Source organism: Panulirus ornatus, chromosome 46, assembly GCF_036320965.1.
Source record: "Panulirus ornatus isolate Po-2019 chromosome 46, ASM3632096v1, whole genome shotgun sequence".
NCBI lineage: Eukaryota > Metazoa > Arthropoda > Malacostraca > Decapoda > Palinuridae > Panulirus > Panulirus ornatus.
Window position 1 is genome coordinate 2,473,651 of NC_092269.1, and position 21,056 is coordinate 2,494,706.

The following is a 21,056-nucleotide window of genomic DNA, read 5'->3' on the forward strand; positions in this document are numbered from 1 at the left end:
AGCTTACTACACCTCGGCGCTCGTGTGACCTCAAGGGAGGGTTGGGGGGGAGGAGAGACATTTGACCTCTACTACAACTAGGTTTAGCAAAGTAGTTAGGTATTCTATGTGCCAATTACCTGTCTCAAATGAGGTATATGTGTTCTGTCTATATCTGTCTCTTGTTATCAACTTCTTTATAAACTTGATAGTTACCAAAAGCATTTCTCAAATCACCCATTCTGATTTTCATACGTGACCTATTGTTTGACCCCGCCCCTCCACCCCCTCTATCAACTACGTATGATTCATATTAACTGCCAGTTCACCTCTTCAAACCTCCCATTGACGTAACTAACCACCCAATTTCGTTGCAGATATTTGTGCTCTACAGTCGGTTCTCTCTCTCTCTCTCTCTCTCTCTCTCTCTCTCTCTCTCTCTCTCTCTCTCTTGTTGTTTACCGGAAACCGTACCTTGGCTGTGGGGGGGGGGGGGGGGAAATATTCCTTAGACACAATGGGAGTTTCCGGTATGGGGAGCGCGAGGGGGGGGGGGGGGGGTCGATGAATGGAGGTTGCTCCGCCAAGGGTGGGGGGGGGAAGTGTGACGTCACTACTGCTGGGCTAGGGTGAGGTGACGTCATCACTCGTATACGAGGCAAGGTTGAACCATCTCGACCTCGAGCCTACCCTCACCCTCGACATCCCCTCCTCCCTGTCACTCCAGCCTCACCCTCACGACCACATACATTAATGTCCTCCTCCTCCTCGACTCTTGCTTGTCATTCTCCAGTGCTACAGTACCAAGCTGCAGGAGTGAGGAGGAGGAGGAGGAGGAGGAGGAGGAAGACCAGGAGGAGGAAGAGGAGGAATGTGGGGGGTGAGGAGGGAGGTCACGTCGCTAGCATGAACCCAGCGTCGAAACTTCCAAGAAATGATTCAGCTACTGGGGTCGACCCCTCCCTCCTTCCCTCCCTCCCTCCCTCCCTTCCTTCCTTCCCTCCCTCCCTCCCTCTCTCCCTCAAGTGCGTTCGTCCCTCGCCATCTACACCTCACCAAAAACCTTCCGCGTCACAATACTGTCCACACACACTACGGGGTTTCCTTCCTTCGTGTGTACATCGAGTGGTGCACGAGCCACAGGGGCCTCAACCCTACCCTTCCGTCTATATAGGTTAAGACTATACGATCCTATAACGGAACGACTCGCGAGACATATACACACATACTCGCATCAATGTATATAGAGAGCGTAAAGTGCCTTAAATGGATATCCCATACTTTAAATCGAGTGTTTATGATTCTCTTAAATCACGGAGCGTGACTAGTGATTCGAGGCTCTCAACTCCCTAACTGGCTGTTTACTTGTTACTGTCCTCCAGCAGATGACCTCGTCTAGATGAGCCAATACAGGATGGTTACGTCTGTCTCCTCCTCGTATTCCTTCGTTTAATCTAACCTCATCCTTCCCTTCACTCACCCCCCCACGCCCTTCATATTGTACACATCCCCTTCAGCGGAATATACCAAACCTAACGGTATATTTCCATGATATACCCCCTTCAGAACCTGTTACCACGGATCGTATAGACAGAAAACAGGGTCACGGCAGCTTAAGAAAACCTGTCACTGCTAATACCTGTCATAATGACTCATTGATCACCACGCCATGGAACCATGTGTCATGAACACCTGTCATATGACAGTCAAGATCAATCACCACACCATGTGGCCATCTATCGTCAACACCTGTCGTTACAACACGTTAATCACCACACCATGTGGCCATCTATCGTCAACACCTGTCGTTACAACACGTTAATCACCACACCATGTGGCCATCTATCGTCAACACCTGTCGTTATAACACGTTAATCACCACACCATGTGGCCATCTATCGTCAACACCTGTCGTTATAACACGTTAATCACCACACCATGTGGCCATCTATCGTCAACACCTGTCGTTATAACACGTTAATCACCACACCATGTGGCCATCTATCGTCAACACCTGTCGTTATAACACGTTAATCACCACACCATGTGGCCATCTATCGTCAACACCTGTCGTTACAACTCGTTAATCACCACGCCGTGGAACCATGTGTCATGAACAACTGCCATGTGACAAGATCAGTCACCAACCACCCCACGCCTCCACCTGTCACATGACAGGACCACGCCACCACACCACCCCGCGCAGCATCAGCCAACCTGGCAGGGAGCAGACACCACGCCTTGCCTGCCGCGCGCGCAAGCAAGCAGACAGCCACTGAGCCAGGATTCAAGGCTACGACCACCACACCACCACCACCACACCGCCCGGGTATCGGGTGAAGCGGGCAAACCGCACCCCCAGCTCGCCTTACACACAAATGGCCGCCCGAGGAACGTGTTTATTCTCCTCACACATACTTACGAGAGACTCGTGTACTCAACAGGTACTTACGTACGTGCGCACGAACTCTCTCTCTCTCTCTCTCTCTCTCTCTCTCTCTCTCTCTCTCTCTCTCTATCTATCTATCTATCTATCTATCTCTACATATGTAATACCAATGTGCACTTGACCAGAAAAAAAGGGAGGGAGCGGGGAGATGGAAATCCTCCCCTCTCGTTTTTGATTTTCCAAAAGAAGGAACAGAGAAGGGGGCCAAGTGAGGATTTCCCTCAAAGGCTCAGTCCTCTGTTCTTAACGCTACCTCGCTAACGCGGGAAATGGCGAATAGTATGAAATATATATATATATATATATATATATATATATATATATATATATATATATATATATATATATATATATATATATATGGATTCCCTTCACAGAGTGGTGGAATGCAAGGGAATTTAACGAAGTCTTTATCACATTGTCATGAATGTAATCACCTAATGTTTGCCTTGCTGCTTTTGCAGGTAATCTAATCTAATCTCAAACATCTATCATTTCCCTCATCATCATCATCATAATATCATTGTTCTCAAATATGATCATTTTTATTCTAAGATGCCAAACAGAAGATCGACGTGGCGCTGCCTAGCATATACGTCTCGCACTTTGTTTTCTTATGTAAACAAGATATTGAATGACTGACTGACTGACTGATAAACTGACTGACTGACTGATAAATTGACTGGCTGATAAATAATACTGCCTGGTGATTATACTGTATATAGCTATGATCCAGCTATACTATACCTAACTTGCTATTCATTCTAACTTTATGCCTCAGTGGTGCTACTATTACTATTCATCTTATTGAAGGAGAGGAATACTAATCAGTGTTAATCATTCATTTGTCCCTCAGTCTGTCTTCCCACTCTATAAAGACTTGTTAAAAAGTGTGTGTGTGTGTGTGTGTGTGTGTGTGTGTTTGTGTCAGTTCTGAGCAGGGTTGGTAATGGAAGCACGAACGCATCATTACTAGTTCTTAAGAATTCTGTAGCACTGGCTCTAAGGAGAAGGGAATCAGGTGTAACACATCATGGTGCTTTTAAGATCTACAGAAGTCGACTATATAAAGTGTAGAGTCTTGTAACAATGGCTTTTCGACGCCATACTTCATAGTAGAATAGAATATAAACAAGGTGTGACCTATAAACATGATGGGAAAGGTCAACTATACTATCTTGTCTTCTGAACTTGGCGGAGCTTAAGCTAGAGGAAAGTTCAACCACACTGTCTTACCTTCTGAACTTGGCGGAGCTTATGCTGGGAAAGCTTAGCTATACTCTCTTACCTTCTGAACTTGGTGGATCTTAAGCTAGAGGAAAGTTCAGCTATACTCTCTTGCCTTCTGAACTTGGCGGAGCTTAAGCTAGAGGAAAGTTCAGCCACACTGCCTTACCTTCTGAACTTGGCGGATCTTAAGCTAGAGGAAAGTTCAGCTATACTCTCTTACCTTCTGAACTTGGCGGATCTTAACGTACTCTCCGTTCTTGGGTCTCGTGTTGTCCGCGAGGCCGGTGCGAGACAGGGCCTCGGCGAGGTCGGCATTGACGCTCGTGCAAGGCAAGTTCTTCCCTCTACTGGAGGAGGAGCTCCGGCTCAGCCTCGAAGGGGCGGGGGAGCCTTTGGCGGAGACGCTGCCGGTGCCGTTGAGGGGCGTGGGGGACTTGTTGCTGGATCTGGAGGGCGGGCGGGGCGAGGGCGAGGAGCTTAGCGACGAAGGCGTCGACGAACAGGAGAAGTTCGACGTGGCGGGGGAGGAGAAGATGGAAGGCGCTGTCAGGGGCGGGAGGGTGTCGGCGCAGTGACCCTGCAGGCGGGTGTCCAGATGCGTCTCCGACGACCTCTCGTCCACGACGCGGCCGTTCTGGTGCACCGTCAGCGTGTCCTTCGTGGTGACCCGGGAGGTCATGGTCAGGTTGCTCTCCACCTTCGTGACGCCCCTGAGTTCCGCCCCGAGCACGGAGGCCAGGACGCGGTTCACCAGCGCCTGGTCCGGGAGCCTCCCCGACAGCAGCGCCGCCTTCAGGGCGTCGCCGTCTTCCCCGACCAGCTGCACCGGCACGCCGTTGACCAGAATGACCTCCTGCTCCGTGACCTTGGTCGAGGTCACGGCGTCGACCACGCGCGCCCGCCCGGCCCCGAAGAGCTGGTCGACGGCTTCTTGCGGGTCGACCTGAGGCCCTACCACACCTGTGCCTGTCGACCACAATCATGAGCACCAAGATCTCTCCTCCTCCTCCTCCCTCATAAGACGTCGTCCCTCATATATCACTCAAAGCCTCAGGGATGACAACCCTCTCAACCATTCTAGCATTCTGGGTTAAATTCACGGTAGAACTTGACTCATAATGATTGAGACTCAAGGCTTCGTATTCTACACACTCACCAACCTCCGCTTTCCCTGAACCTCCACCCGAAAGCAAGTTAGAAAACGGACGGCTGGACATAGAATTACCACTAAAGTCCAAATAAACTTCTAGAAAAAAATAATAATAACGGAGTTGGGAACATCAGTACAAATTAAAATCCCTTCCCTCCTCTTTCCCTCAAGTGCACAACCACATCAGGTGGTGGTGGTCACTGTGTTTCCTCCTCAGCTTCCTGACCCCGACGTGGCCTGGGCTACGTCGGGGTCACGTCATCAAGGGTTGTTAAGAGCAGCGATGATACAAGGATGACTACGATCGTATGACAACAGAATTCCTGAACGCATAGAAAACGATGTTCAAAAATCACGCCTGAAGAAAAAGAAAAACGGAAACCGTAACCTACAATCACCAAAACAAATCTTAATGCTAAAAATGTCGGCTACATAAATGATGAATGTCTATATGGTCGACATTTGTTTCCCCTTGTTCTGCTGTGTCTAGTACGCTAAGCTGAGGTGGTCAGGTCAAGTGTTCTCGCAGGAAAAGCTGATTCATAAGCTTATACGTACTGCTTGGGTCCGCGCCATACCATGACTTCACATGACAATGGTAAGCGAACGAATCATGTCAATTAAGCATCAATATGGAATTATTATTCATTTTCTGTTTACGTACGAATATGGAAAGGTGTGTGTGTGTGTGTGTGTGTGTGTGTGTGTAAGGGATATTCTTTAACATAATCAAACACGAGATTTCTATAACAATAGCTTAAATACGGTATTTCTGTAACTGTATATTAAAATGAGGTATATCTACGGACGTATATGAAGTTTAATAGCATTAATTAAGTCAATTATTTTTACGTTTTTATCGCACAAATATGTAAACATGGAAATCCGTTCCACAGAGATTATGAACGGTAGAAACAAGCAAGGAAAAACAAACGAAGCGAGCAAGTAATGACAAACAGACGAACAAGAACAACAAAAAAATTGTTTGAAATCATTTCCGATCAAGACTGGCGTCTTCACTAACAACCTCCCCCAACAACCAACCCCCCCCCACCCCATCACCCCCAGACCACACCCCACCCCCCCCTCCCGACACCACCTGTCGGCCCCTTCGACCCGATCCCCCCCACCATCCCCTCACATCCTCTTACCCGACCGTGGTCGTTCAAGCCAACGACCGAGGCTAACGACTGCCCAAGAGAGAGAGAGAGAGAGAGAGAGAGAGAGAGAGAGAGAGAGAGAGAGAGAGAGAGAGAGAGAAGTATAAAAGGAAGAAATTGAGTGAATGCAACATGTACGCTACCAGACGTGATAACCACTGGAATGAGCAGCAGAAGTTGGCAGGGGAGGTTTCGTAAAACCAGCAGGTGGGTGTATATGAGGCGATAGTGAGGCACGAGAATGAGGCCGGGGGGTGGAAGGAGGGGAATGAGGTGGGAGGGAGGGAGGGAGGGAGGAAAGAAGAGGCGGCGAAGAGAAGCCAGAGAATGTTATGAGGCGAGGAGGGAGACACGGTGAGGGAGGAAGAGAGGGAGGGTGAGTGGATGGGGGAGCTCAGAGGAGGGGGTGTGGTGGTGGTGCTGGGGTATGTGCGTGTGTGTGTGTGTGTGTGTGTGTGTGTGTGTGTGTGTAACCTGAGGAGGGAGAGGGAGAGCTGGGTAGGAGCAGGTAAGGTGAGGTCCGAGATCGCACAGCAAGCAGGAACCACCTCCTCCTCCTGCTGCTCCTCCTCCTGCTCCTCCTCCTGCTTGCTGCAGGAGACGACTACTTCCTCAACCCAACCAACCACAACCACCACAACACACAACCACCACCACCACCACCACTACTGCCACTACCACAAGTTCCATTACCGTCCCTACCACACACACACACGGCCTTCCACACAACCAGCTAACCGTCCCTCCAACAATCTCCACCACATTAGGACTTTTCGTCTCCACCAGTACCACCCTCCCCAACACGACTCAACGCCACCACCACCACCACCACAATCTTCTCCCACAACCACCATCACCAACAATTCTTCCCCATCCCTCGAAAAGCCAGACACTCCCCCCCGTCAGAGACCATCAAACACCTATATAGTATACCAGACCATCCTTGGCTGTGGGGGGGGGGGGGGGGTGGGATGCGGCTTCCAACAGCCTGGTCGACCAAAGACCCACTCCAGCAGCCTGGGACCCCCAGCCCTTCGCTACTGGACGGGGGGGATGATGAAACCCCTCAAAGACCTCACAAGGCATTCACAAAGTATCAATATCAACTTCACCACACCACACCACTCCACACCACTCCACACTACACCACTCCACACCACACCACTCCACACCACTCCACACCACACCACACCACTCCACACCACTCCACACCACTCCACACCACACCACTCCACTCCACACTACACCACACCACACCACACTATACCACACCACACCAAACCACACCACACCACTCCACTCTACACCACTCCACACCACTCCACACTACACCACTCCACACCACTCCACACCACTCCACTCCACACCACTCCACACTACACCATTCCACACCACACCACTCCACACCACTCCACTCCACACCACTCCACACCACTCCACTCCACACCACTCCACACTACACCACTCCACACCACACCACTCCACACCACTCCACACCACTCCACACTACACCACACCACACTATACCACACCACACCAAACCACACCACACCACTCCACTCCACACTACACCACACCACACCACACCACACCACTCCACACCACACCACTCCACACTACACCACACCACTCCACTCTACACCACACCACACCACTCCACTCTACACCACACCACACCACACCACACTATACCACACCACTCCACACAACACCACATCACTCCACACCACACCACACCACACCACAGTACTCCACTCCTCATGACTCGGACCCCCCTCATACCACATACTATACTCCTTATCCCAGTACGCATGACCGTCACACACTCTCTCCCACACACAACCCTCACCCCACATATCCTAAACACACCCCCCCCCTCATACTCCCACGTCCGTCCCCAATTTGACCCCCACCTCACCCCCCTACCCCCCAAACTCCCACATCCGTCCCCACTTTACCTCCCACACGTCCAAATTACCAAGCCAGATTCACACCTTGGAATCACTCCCCCCAGGCGCACGCTACCCCCCCCCCCCCCTAAAAAAACACACACGAAAACACACACACACACACACACACGCACAACATGCAGTATACCACCCACAAACACACCACCACCACAACCAAACCACGGACTCACACACCAGCGAATATCATAGTTACCATGTGTAAGGGAGTGAGCTACAGGAAGCTGTGTGTGTGTGTGTGTGTGTGTGTGTGTGTGTGAGAGAGGCACTTCGAAAGAGAAGCAGACATTATTGTTAGACCTGATCACATGACACCCACCTTCACACCGTGGGAGGAGGTAGTCATGGGAGACACGGTGTCTGTTGGCATGTAGGTCGGGCCGGAGAAAAGCACAAGGGGAAAAAAAAGGGGGGGAAACATTTACCCAACGGGACATACTGTGTGTGTGTGTGCGATCGGCTTTGAAGCGCATTATCGCTTTGTAGCGCTGCCCTGAACCTTGTCTCTATCGTGTGAGAGCAGCGCTACGAAGACAGCGCCATCTGAACTAAGGGTAGCAGGTGTGTACGGCGAAAGGTCAGGTGCCAGAGATCGGTCATCATTGGGAAAGAGAGAGAGAGAGATGAGGAAGTGGCGAGTTGATCACAACCCTTTTTTAAGTTTATAAACACAACAGGCAAGTGGTGAAGACAGAGCAAGCAAGAATTCATAACATGAAAATCAATTAAGCAAGAAACTTGTTTACAAGGATTTAAGAAAGTACTTAGGTATTTATGAAAGAAGATGATCAATAAACTGAGTGACGAACCTTGGCGATATGATCAATCCTTACCAAAAATACAGTAGCTTAAAAAGCTTTACGATCGTAAAGGAATTTCTTACAGGGTGATACAAGAACGTAGCTACAACCTAGTCCACTTCATTGTACGGGTAAATACAACACACACACACACACACACACACACACACACATCCAAACTCTGGACAAAGCCAGTCTGAAAAACATGAACACATACCCACTCCCTCAGGAACTAATTTGCATACGACACGACTGAATTATTTAAGGCTACGCTGCTCCACACTTGCGAGGAGAGGTGGGGGGGGGGGGGGCACACTACAGTACTGATGGGAAAGGAAAATGGAAAGGGGGTGGTGGTGGGGGTGAGGGGTAAGGGGGAGGGAAAGCGTTCCCCGCCTAACACAGCCCATCAGATTGCACTGTTCACCTCGGACAATCAGATTCTCTCTCTCTCTCTCTCTCTCTCTCTCTCTCTCTCTCTCTCTCTCGCTCCTCCCCATACCATCTCCTACCTAACAAACACCAGCGTGACGTCATGGGGGTGGCGAAGTCAAGGATGACGTAATGATGTATGCTGCTCCACTGTGACGTCACAAGGACATATGGGATGGAAGGGGGAATTTTTCTTCCCGTCACAGAGGGAAAGAGGAGGATCCAGTACCCCCCACCTCCCACCCGTCATTAAGTGATGGAAAGGATAAGGGAGGGGGAGGGAGAGTAGCAGAGGAGAAGGGGGACAGAAGGAAAGACATGGGAAAGGGAGGAATGGTAGAGGAACTGGTAAAGGCATGGGAGATGGGTGCGGGAATGGGTAGAAACATGGGAGAGGAATGGGTATAGAGACATGGGGGAATGGGTCATTACAACTAGGATGACCCCCCCACGTGGGCGATAAACAATGTGATCATCTCGTAAACCATCAAACCATTTTCTATAAACATATATACATTATAACAAAAAAAATCGCAGCGCACAAATGCATAATTCAATTACCTCAGACGTCGAGAGAGAGAGAGAGAGAGAGAGAGAGAGAGAGAGAGAGAGAGAGAGAGAGAGAGAGTCAGTCAGTCAGTCATCAGGGCTGGCGTGGCGTGCACGCCGCGCCAGCCCCACGCCCGGGCGGGGACTGATGCGTGGCACAGGAGGAGCCATCAAGAAGACGTTTCTTCGTGGAAGTCCAGGCGACGCTGGAACAGCCCCCCCCCCCCCCCTCCCCCGCCCTCCGGCCGCTGCCCTGGAAGCCTCCGCGCCAGAGAGAGAGAGAGAGAGAGAGAGAGAGAGAGAGAGAGAGAGAGAGAGAGAGTGGCACCCATTAATGGACCCCCGTGGGGGGGGGGGGAGTGGGGAACTTGAATGACGTGGGCGACACTATCGCGAACCATCGACGGCTTCTCGTCACCGCTCTCTCTCTCTCTCTCTCTCTCTCTCTCTCTCTCTCTCTCTCTCTCTCTCTCTCTCTCTCTCTCAGCAAGGGAATGGTGTCAGCCTCTGAGGGAGTGGAGCGAGGAGAGGTACTGGTGTTGTGGTGGTGGGGGGGGAGGTGTTGTCGTCGGGCAGGGTAGCGAGCAACCCACGTGTCGTGCGCCAGCGTCACATCCGACCTCGTCGTTCGTATACGACGCGACTGTCAACAGCATCTCTCTCTCTCTCTCTCTCTCTCTCTCTCTCTCTCTCTCTCTCTCTCTCTCTCTCTAATTCATAGACACATCCCCCCCCCCCCTTCCCGTAGTCCAAGTAGGGAGTGGTAAATGAAAGACACAAAAACTAGCTCTGCGTAAAATGAATTAGGGGGAGGAGGGGGAGGGGGGAGAGGGGGAGAGGGGAGAGGGGGAGAGGGGAGAGGGGAGAGGGGGAGGGGGGGAGAGGGGAGAGGGGGAGGAGGGGAAGGGGGAGAGGGGGATGGACTGGACATGATGGAGGGGGACGCCCCCATCCCCCCCCTTTACTACACAGGTATGTCTCCCGTACTGTGTATGTGTGTGTGTGTGTGTGTGTGTATGTGTGTGTGTGTGTGTGTGTGTGTGTGTGTGTGTGTGTGTGTGTGTGTGTGTATGTGTGTGTGTGTGTGTGTGTGTGTATTATGCTAACGACCAAACCATACGTCCTGGTAACTCCGGCCACGGGTAACCCCAGCCGATGTACATACACAATAATAATCCACCAAGACTGGCCAAACAGATAACGTAGGGTAATCGCTGGTAACGGGGTCAAGGCAACGTGTTAGTTCGCCTGTAATTAGTCTTGTCGCTACTACCGTCATATGTGGCTAACGAGGATAATGGCCCGGATCACATTGCCCCACCTCGTCTTTACACAGGGAATATCACATGCGAATACTGAAGATCTCATCTCAAATATCACATACGAATACTGAAGATCTCATCTCAAATATCACATACGAATACTGAAGATCTCATCTCAAATATCACATACGAATACTGAAGATCTCATCTCAAATATCACATGCGAATACTAAAGATCTCATCTCAAATATAACACACGAATACTGAAGATCTCATCTCAAATATTCTAAATAAGATAAATGAGTTACTTTAAAAGACAGTGATCGGGGAGACAGAATACACAAGGCACTTCACTCACACAGCCATTAACGGACATTCTAACTACTCAACTATACAAAAGAAGGACAGAACACGACCCATGTATCTGCTCCAGTAACACACTGCGTCACAGACCAGGTTACAACGTCACATCACAACAGGTTGGATTGAGCGACGAAGTGTTTCACGAAGCTCATACAACAAGATCGAATTGGCACCCCCCTCCTCCTCCCCCCCCAACCCATCAACATGAGCCAGGTTGCCAGCATTGGTAGTGTGCACTAGCCCGATGAAAATAGCAATTTCTAGTGAAATAAGTTGATTTTCTAATGAAACGTTAGTTTTCTAGTGAAATAGGTTAATTTTCTAGTGAAACGTTAGTTTTCTAGTGAAACAGGTTAATTTTCTAGAGAAACGGGTTAATTTTTTAGTAAAATAGGTTGATTTTCTAGTGAAACAGGTTAATTTTCTAGTAAAATAGATTAATTTTCCAGTGAAATAGGTTAATTTTCAAGAGGTCTTCTATATGTCAGGTCACTAGAGGTTGAGAGAGGTCAATAGGGCCAAGCAGCGAGGGCAACCCACGTAGAGGTGTGGGTTGGGGTGGGTCAGGATGTGGTGGGGTATGGGTTGTGGGTTGGGGTGGGTCAGGATGTGGTGGGGTATGGGTTGTGGGTTGGGGTGGGTCAGGATGTGGTGGGGTATGGGTCGTGGGTTGGGGTGGGTCAGGATGTGGTGGGGGCACACGGGTCGAAGCCAGACTAAATAAGGACATTCTTCAGCAGTACGGCCAATGGGTAAGTAGTTAGGTAGTTAAGTAGTTAGGTAGTTAAGTAAGTAGTTAGTTCCAGCCTCCCCCCCTTCTATCTCTCTCTCTCTCTCTCTCTCTCTCTCTCTCTCTCTCTCTCTCTCTCTCTCTCTCTCTCTCTCGAAGCATTTAAAGAAATGTTCACACGTCCAACTATATTTACCTCAGCGTTTAGATCAACGACATGATAACGCGTTATTAACCTGTCTTCACTGCGTAATTCTGTGCGTCAGGTGGTACGCAACGCTTTACCAAGCGTACGATAATAAGAATTACGTGATCCACGAGGCGCGTTTTTTTTTTATAACGTCATCGAATCTTACAAGACGAAGTGTGTGTGTGTGTGTGTGTGTGTGTGTGTGTGTTGCTAACGAGTGCGCGTCGCACTTCCCCAAGCGCCTGAACTGCGCAATAAGTCAAGAGTCTTGGCGTTACGCTGCACGGCACTGCGCACCACAGCAGACAGACAGACAGCCAGAGAGACAGACAGATGGACGTGCGTCACTTACTGATGTGACAGCGTTACACCGCAGGCTGGAGGGAGGTCAAGTGTAAACGACCCTCCCCCCCCTTCTCCCTTTCCCCCTGTTCAACACGAACCCCCCACCCCCACCCCAACACACCACCTCCCCCCCCTTTACCATAACCCGACAACAATGACCGGATAGAGCGGACGGGAGAGGGAGAGTGTGGGGTGCTGGGTGCCAACATCCACCTCTCTCTCTCTCTCTCTCTCTCTCTCTCTCTCTCTCCCCGCACTACCACCTCCTCCCTCTCTTCGTCATCCACCAACCTCACCCCTCATCATCTACCCACTCTTTCCCCTCAACCCCTCCGCCTGCATAGAAAACTCAACCCTTACGCAAACCTGGACCGCGGTGGTTTACAATGCCACCTCGGTATATATATATATATATATATATATATATATATATATATATATATATATATATAAGTTCCCGACTGGCCAGTACGGGCACACGGGCCCCGTGTTCACAGTGGTACAAATCTCGTTCATACGGACGTGCAGGTGAACACCCTCGACACGTCCTCTGTGCAGTCAGCATGTGTGGTTGGGGGGGGTAGGGGGGGAGGAGGAGGTAACGTGTATGTACAAAAGAAAAAAGGTAAAAGGGTAAGTAGCCCCCTACATGCCCTAACTGTTCGCAATGGGGGGTGGGGGGTGATTAGTATATACAAGAGGTTAACTGTACATTACCGCGACACGCCCCCCACCCCCCCTAACAGTTAGTGTGGGAGGGGAGGAGGGGTATGTAGAGATGGGCGGTACACAACCCCCCCCACCCAACCCAACCCCCTACACAAACAGAGGGGGGGGGGGGGTGCTGTGGTGTGGTTTAAAAAGGCGTAAGCCTCACAGAATCTACGATGAAAAAAAATTGTAAGTAAATTCAATTACGATAGAAATTCGATGGGAACAAAAGAAACCATTAAACCTGTGATGGTTTATGTGATGGTTTATTGTGAAGGTCGTAGTTATAACGAGGCAACCACCAGACGACACGTGTGGGGGGGGGTGAGGGGGGGTGACGTTGCCGACACGTAACGGTGAGATGGTCTGTCTCCCCCCAGCAAGGGGGAGGGGGGGGAGGGGTGTGCGACGAAGGGAGGGAGGGAGGGAGGGAGGGACACAGAGAGACGCTGGGAGGGAGGGAGGGGGGGGAGAGAGTGGGGGGTAGTGGTGTAAAAGGTACCCGAGTGCGTAATGATTTGTTTCTCTGCTGCATTCCTGGACGAGGAGGGGGGTGGGGAGGGGGGTGGGGGGGTTCTCCCACTTCCCTGGGGTCCATGGTATGTCTGTGGGTGGAAAGGGAGGGAGGGGGGTTGAGGAGGGGGGTGGAGGAGGGGGAGGGGGAGGGAGGGAAGGCAAGCAAGCAGCTGTCCGTACTGTGGGGGGGGGAGGGTGTTAGTAGCCAAACACACACACACACACACACACACACCATTCCCTCCCCCCCCATGCAAGCAGCATCCACCTCCCTCCCCCCCACCTCCTTAAATACACCCCATCCCTCCCTCTCTCTCCCTCTAACCCCCCCCCTCCTTCCTCTACCCCCCCAGCATGACTCACGACATTCCAGCCTCTTACGACGCCATTCATCCCGTCACACGGCGCTTACGACGTCACGTATCCCGTCCAGTCCAGTCCCGTCCCGCGCGTTGCTGGCGTCCGTCGGGAAATCTCTCTCTCTCTCTCTCTCTCTCTCTCTCTCTCTCTCTCTCTCTCTCTCTCTCTCTCTCTCTCAGGGGGGTGAGGGGAAATGTGTGACATGCGGAAATACTGGAGACTCACACAGAGATGCCCCCCTTCCCTTCCCCCCCCAACGGCGTAGCTCAGAGAACCGTGACCCGGAAACACTTTGAGGACAGACGGTAAGAACGCGTTACGACGCCACGTCGTACCGACGTACCTCATTCCGACGCCGACGCCACGTACCGACGTACCTCATTCTGACGCCCTGGACGTTGGAGGGGGTGTGGGGGGGTGAAGGAGGAGGAGGAGTTCGTTATTCGAGAGAGAGGGAGCGCGCGTGCGCGCAGACGTACGAACATCCATCGTACGTGGTCCCCGCGTCGAGTGTTGTAGATCTCTCTCTCTCTCTCTCTCTCTCTCTCTCTCTCTCTCTCTCTCTCTCTCTCTCTCTCTCTCTCAAGGACTGTAGGGTTCGATACCCCAAGAGTGCCCACGTGAGAAGACACACTACGCATAGGACGCCGTGCCTACACGCCGTCGGGTGCCCACCACTGTGGTGGAGGAGGAGGGGGGGAGGGGGGGTAAGGAGAGTGGTGGGGTTGGTGGTATGTCGGTAGTGGAAGGGGGGGAGAGAGGAGTGGAGGGGGGTGTAGACGGGTGAGGGAGGGAGACTGAAGTAAGGAGAGGGTTAGGGAGGGTGGATGTAGGATGGATTTATGGGGGGGGGGGAAGGGAGATGGATGGATGGATCGTAGAAGAGGGGGGGTGGAGGGGTGTGGTGGGTTGTGGATGGATTTGGTGTTGGTCTGGGAGGGGTGGGGAGAGGAGGGGGGGGGGTTGGTGGGCATGGGAGGGGCGTGTGATTTCCCCCCCCCCTCCCCCCCTGCTTGTTACACGTGCCCTGTTGACTACCACTTTCCTGCCCTTCACACACAAACCTTAACCCACACCCTGAAACACAACATCCCCCCCCCCACATGGGGAGTCCCCCCCTCTTCCCCCCCCCCCTACTCAAGGCTGTGTGACATGGTTGAACCTCTGATGAGGTTAATGTGTGTGTGTGTGTGTGTGTACAGTAATGGAATCCAGAGTTACATATTAGCACGACTGTGTGTGTGTGTGTGTGTGTGTGTGTGTGTGTGTGTGTGTGTGTGTACAGTAATGGAATCCAGAGTTACATATTAGCACGACTGTGTGTGTGTGTGTGTGTGTGTGTGTGTGTGTGTGTGTGTGTGTGTGTGTGTACAGTAATGGAATCCAGACTTACATATTAGCACGACTGTGTGTGTGTGTGTGTGTGTGTGTGTGTGTGTGTGTGTGTGTGTGTGTGTGTGTGTGTGTGTGTTGTGATGTGGCTATCCATACAAGAAACCCCGACACATGATCAACAACTGGAAATAATAAACAAAACAAAACAACAAAAGTTCAGTAAATGATTTACATATGTTTTACACTATCAACAACTGGAAATAATAAACAAAACAACAAAAGTTCTGTAAATGATTTACATTTGTTTTACATTTCTCTATTTTTCCTTGCTCTCTTTTTACACCATTTGAACTTGCTGAATTTGAGACAAAGGTGATTTACGAGCGAAGTGGTCTTCTAAGTAAGTGATTTACGAAGCCCCTTCGTGAGGCTTAACAAGCTCAGAAGACATACACGAACAATTAACTCCACACCTGACACTCGTCCAGCCACTCAAATGCCTTTGATGCGTATAGTTAAGAGACAATTACACTAATCCTCCCAGTCAAAATCTATGTCTAATTCGTCCTATGATGGGCCCCTCAAAATTACCTCACTTTGTATGATCAATTTCGCTGTATGAACCTCAATCATGGAGGTGGACCTCTAATAGAAAACGAGATGAGAGAGAGAGAGAGAGAGAGAGAGAGAGAGAGAGAGAGAGAGAGAGAGAGAGAGAGAGAGAGAGAGAGAGAGAGAGAGAGAGAAACCCTCTTACTGACTCACAGAGAGCGTAAGTTACTCTGCGTGCGTGAGGCGTATGACTCTGCTTGCGAGCCTGGCATCATTCGTCATGCGTAAAACACACAATTACGCTCCCTTCTGTGAAACACTGTCATCCCCTCGTTTACAATTTACATTCATCACCCTCTATGTAAATGGATGGCCAGGAGGCCAAATTCAGAGCTCTCAATTTCACGCATCAGGGAAGCTCAACTGAATGCTATTAAAAGTTTTCTGTAAATAATTCAATGAGGATTATTTCCTATACGACAATTTGACAATTTTTCGTTGGACATTTTCATGGCGATGGCAACACCAAACGGCAAATCCAACGGTGGACTGTTATCATAAAACGGTAAATCTAACAGTAGAGTGTTATTACAATCACCATTTGAACAGGACGCCTAGGTTTAAACTCTGTCAGCGAACGCATTCACATAGACCACACAGACGAATCTGCCAACATACTCACACACATACCACATACACGTATTAGCCAACATACACCAAACATATCAGCCAACATATCCACAAACACACCAAACATATGAGCCAACATACTCACAGACATACCAAACATGTGAGCCAACATACTCACATACATACCAAACATCTGCCAACGAGTTCACAGATACCAAGCATATCTGCCAACATATTCACAGACATACCACATACACATATCAGCCAACATATTCACAGACATACGACACATATTAGCCAACATACACGCATACGTATCTACCCAGCATACCACACAATAAAAGAAAAGACACCAACACGAAACACACTGACAATATATCAAAAAGAAAAAAAATACACAAAAAAAAAATATATATATATACCCCCACCAAACATATCCACATGACGTTCCTAGCCAACACATGACCTACATATGAGCCTACACACACACACACACACACACACCCGTGAGACGTGTAGGATAGTCATCTTGTCGTATCTCAAGCGACAGGAACGTGAGGGCGTCGCGAGGCAACGGATAAGGGAGTGCATTAAGCCTCTACACCCGGGGTGTCGTGGTGGCTGGGGGAAAAGGAGTGTGTTTGCAGAGGAGGAGCGCCAAGGGAATGGGACGCACTCTTCTGCCCCCTGATCACCTCCCGCCCACCCTACTACTTCCACACGCACCCTTCTGCCTCCCCCACCCCATACTCCCTCACCACGCACTCAAATCTCAAAGAAAAACCCGTCAGGGCTGAATGACTCAATTCGCGACACCAAATAAGACGGTGGTGGTACGCGCGGCGCGTCGACATCCGTAGGAAATGGCTGGCGGTTGGTCACTCACTGGTGGAAATGATGAATTAATACTCCTGGCTTCTCTCTCCCCTCTCTCTCTCTCTCTCTCTCTCTCTCTCTCTCTCTCTCTCTCTCTCTCTCTCTCTCTCTCTCCTCATTAAGGGAGGAAATGATGGCCCGCACGTGTGTACGAGCCACGGTCGGCCACAGGGAGAGGGAGGGAGATTATAACGTGCATCAAGGACGAAAGGAAACACAAGGAGCGGGATTGGCATTAAGTGTCCCTAGGAGACGAGAGAAAACGGAGTGCACATCCAGGTATCCTTGTAATACCTTTTTAACACCCCCGTGTGGAGGGGATCGAACCCTGGACGGCGTGAAATGTCTTAACATAAGGCGTGTGGCCACCAGATTCAGCCGTGATTAACACATGAGGGACGCCATTGGTGGGTCAGGCTAACGTAAACACACGATGGAAAGCAAACAACCCTCCACCATTCTCTACATATGGGAACCCCCCCCCCTTCCTCCGAGGGATTCTTGTTACCACATAGATTCATATAAGCTTTTAATCTAAGCTAAGACATAAGTGTTTCTTCCTAAAATGTATGAGGCAACAAATTCATACACGGGTGTGGTCCATAACAATAAACATTGTGTGTACATTTGACAGGTCTTTGTACAACTTTTCAGGGCAAGATGGGTGAGCCCTTAGCGATAGCCCTTACGACCCTTAAGCCTATTCACGACCTCGTATGTATAAGATCAGGAGGAGAAGGCGTGCCACATCAGCAACATTTTGTCTTAAGAAGGAGGGAACCGCATGTCTTCTTCTTCCTCTCTTTGTATGGGTTGTATGTTGGTGTTGACGTGAGGTGAGGTGAGGGGGGGGGGGGTTGGGTGGTGATGACGTGGGGTGATGGTAAGGGGATGGGGGGAGGGTAGAAAAGACACCCACCCGGCGTGTTGTAGAGAGGGAAGGGGGGGTTGAAGGGGTGGGGAGCTAAAGTTGTCTCCCCTCAAGGCGTCGGGGGAGGAATTATATGGAACTATTTCGTTAAGATAAACAAGTGGGGAGAGACCAGGGTTTCTGTCTTGTATGTTACCTTCAGGGGGGGAGGGGGGGGACAGTGAAGACACCCCCCCACCCCACACGACCTTAAGAGACCAGTACGACCCCCTGGGCGAGAAGATACGACCCTTGAGCACGACGATACGACCCTTGGGAACGGGAAAACGACCCCTTAATCACGACGGTACGACCCTTGAGAACCATGTCGACGCGTCACCTGAGTACGACGGTACGACGCCTTGAGCACAGAGGCACGACCCTTGAACGCCACTGTACGACGCCTTGAGCACGACGGTGCGACCCTTGAACACGACGGTACGACCCTTGAACACGACGGTACGACCCTTGAACACGACGATACGACGCCTTGAGCACGACGGTACGACCCTTGAGTATGAGGGTCCTGGCCTTTCGCACGACTTTTACGGGTCAGGTCGAAGACCAGACCTTCATAACCAAAGGTCGTTCTGTCGTGCTCAAGGTGTCGTACCCCAAGGATCGTACGGTCGTACTCAACGTGTCGTCCCGTCGTATGTAGTGCAGGAATTATTGTTAATACGCCAACATTCTTACAAGTCTTCATTTTCTACGTAAACAAACAAGAGAGCTATCGTGTTTACTCCTTTCTACACGCAAACAAATGAGACGGAACCTATGTCTCTCTCCTCCTTCCTAGTAAACAAAGAAACGATATTGTTTACATCCGAGACACAACGTAACGTAAATTCGTAAACATTTTCACATCAAACGAGACTGAAAACCACGATGAATAAAAAAAAATGTTGATTTACGTTTCAATACGTTCGAACAGTCAACAGAATTTTTTTGTCCCGTGTCATTTACATGTTGGGAAAAAAGAAAAGGAAAAAGAGATGTGAGTTGAGCCACTACAACCCCCCCCCCCCCCATATGTAAACAATAGGAAAGCTTCTATTGTGAGGGTGGTAACTTTCCTCTGTTCCCTACTACCTAACCCCCCCCCCAACCCTTACCCCCAAAGGACTACCCACACACCAGCCCCCCCCCCTCCCCCACCCACCGACACAAGGCGCCTGCAAATGGCATGTAAACAAAGGACGAAAAAGAGGGGGGGGGGGGGAGGGTCGTCGGCCAGGGGTGGATATGGTACAACCAGAGGGACAGAAAATGGAATGGGGGGGGGGGGGCTCCTCTTCTCGTGCCGTTTCCCTACATGGTCTTGTCACATGTCTTCCGGCACACAACACACCGAGAAGAAGCCAATCATTTCTCCTTCCTTATTTAAGATTTGACTCATTCATCATGGATTATGACCTGATATATTCTTACGTTTCACGTGGGTTATATAATAAACACCACAAGTGTGGTCAGTCAGAAGCAGGCCACCCGCAACTCAATTTCGGCAGCCGACGGCCATCTACTGGGTGTTACGGTGCGAAAGCAGTGCCTATACACGAAACCACTTGGCCGGTACGTAGCGCCCAGAGAGAGAGAGAGAGAGAGAGAGAGAGAGAGAGAGAGAGAGAGTTAAACACATGATGGATGGAAATTGAACGTTTTCACGAGCCAGAAGTGTTCATTTAAACCCCCTCTTTGACCCGGGCGTGTCAAGGTCAGGGGTGATAGGGAGTGGGGTGGGGGAGGGACGGGTGGGGCTGGTGGTGGTTAGGTAAGGAGGTCAAAGGCTAAGGAAATAAAAGGGGCGTGGGGGGGGGGGTGGGGGTCGGGTGGTGAAGCGAAAGGGAAGGGAATTCGAGGGTCAGGTCCAAGGTCACGAAGGCGGGAAGACGTGTTGACACTGGGGGCTACAAGTGGGGAGAAGGAGGAGGAGGAGGAGGAGGAGGAGGAGGGGGGGGGGAGGAGGAGGGAGGAGGAGGAGGAGGAGGAGTGGGAGGAGGAGGTGGAGGAGGGGGTGAGGAGGAGGAGGAGGAGGAGGAGGAGGAGGAGGAGGAGAGGGGATGATTCATTCCTGGAACAGTAATTTTCCTTGTGTTTGCACAGTACAGCTTCTCTCTCTCTCTCTCTCTCTCTCTCTCTCTCTCTCTCTCTCTCTCTCTCTCTCTCTCTCTCTCTCGTTCAATGGTCATTAAAACCTTTCTGAACGACGGGACGACCTTCCCCCCCCCCCCTTCCATCCCTCCTCCTCGTCCACGTCGGTGCGACCCCCCCCCCCAATGAGCGCGGGAGTACGACTCTCCCCCCCCACCCCACCAACCCCTCCCTCAATTGAACACGATCGTCGGAAACGCTTGGGCAGTACGACCCGACCCCCCTGAGGGCGCTCGACCCGACCCATCACCAGATCAACCTAACCTAACTTAGGTCGTTCACTCGTCCTCGAAACAAGGCAACAACCACCATTAAACATCACATCATTGTAACGTTAACAAATGTAACACACGCACACACACACACACACACACACACACAAGGACCGTCTTGTGTGTCAGTTTGGTGA

The 21,056-nt window shown here is 50.7% G+C and overlaps 1 protein-coding gene across 10 annotated transcripts in view; it reads right to left on the reverse strand.

The window, feature by feature from the left end:
- LOC139763049 (ras-GEF domain-containing family member 1B-like) overlaps positions 1–21,056 on the reverse strand; it is a 731,513-nt gene that overhangs the window by 451,037 nt on the left and 259,420 nt on the right. For 2 of the 10 annotated variants that reach the window (XM_071688623.1, XM_071688620.1), the window contains exon 2: positions 3,879–4,624. The exons of the other annotated variants lie outside the window; for them this stretch is intronic. In XM_071688623.1, coding sequence (XP_071544724.1) covers positions 3,879–4,624 — 746 coding nt within the window. The remainder of the gene's footprint in view (positions 1–3,878; positions 4,625–21,056) is intronic. 10 annotated transcript variants of the gene reach the window in all.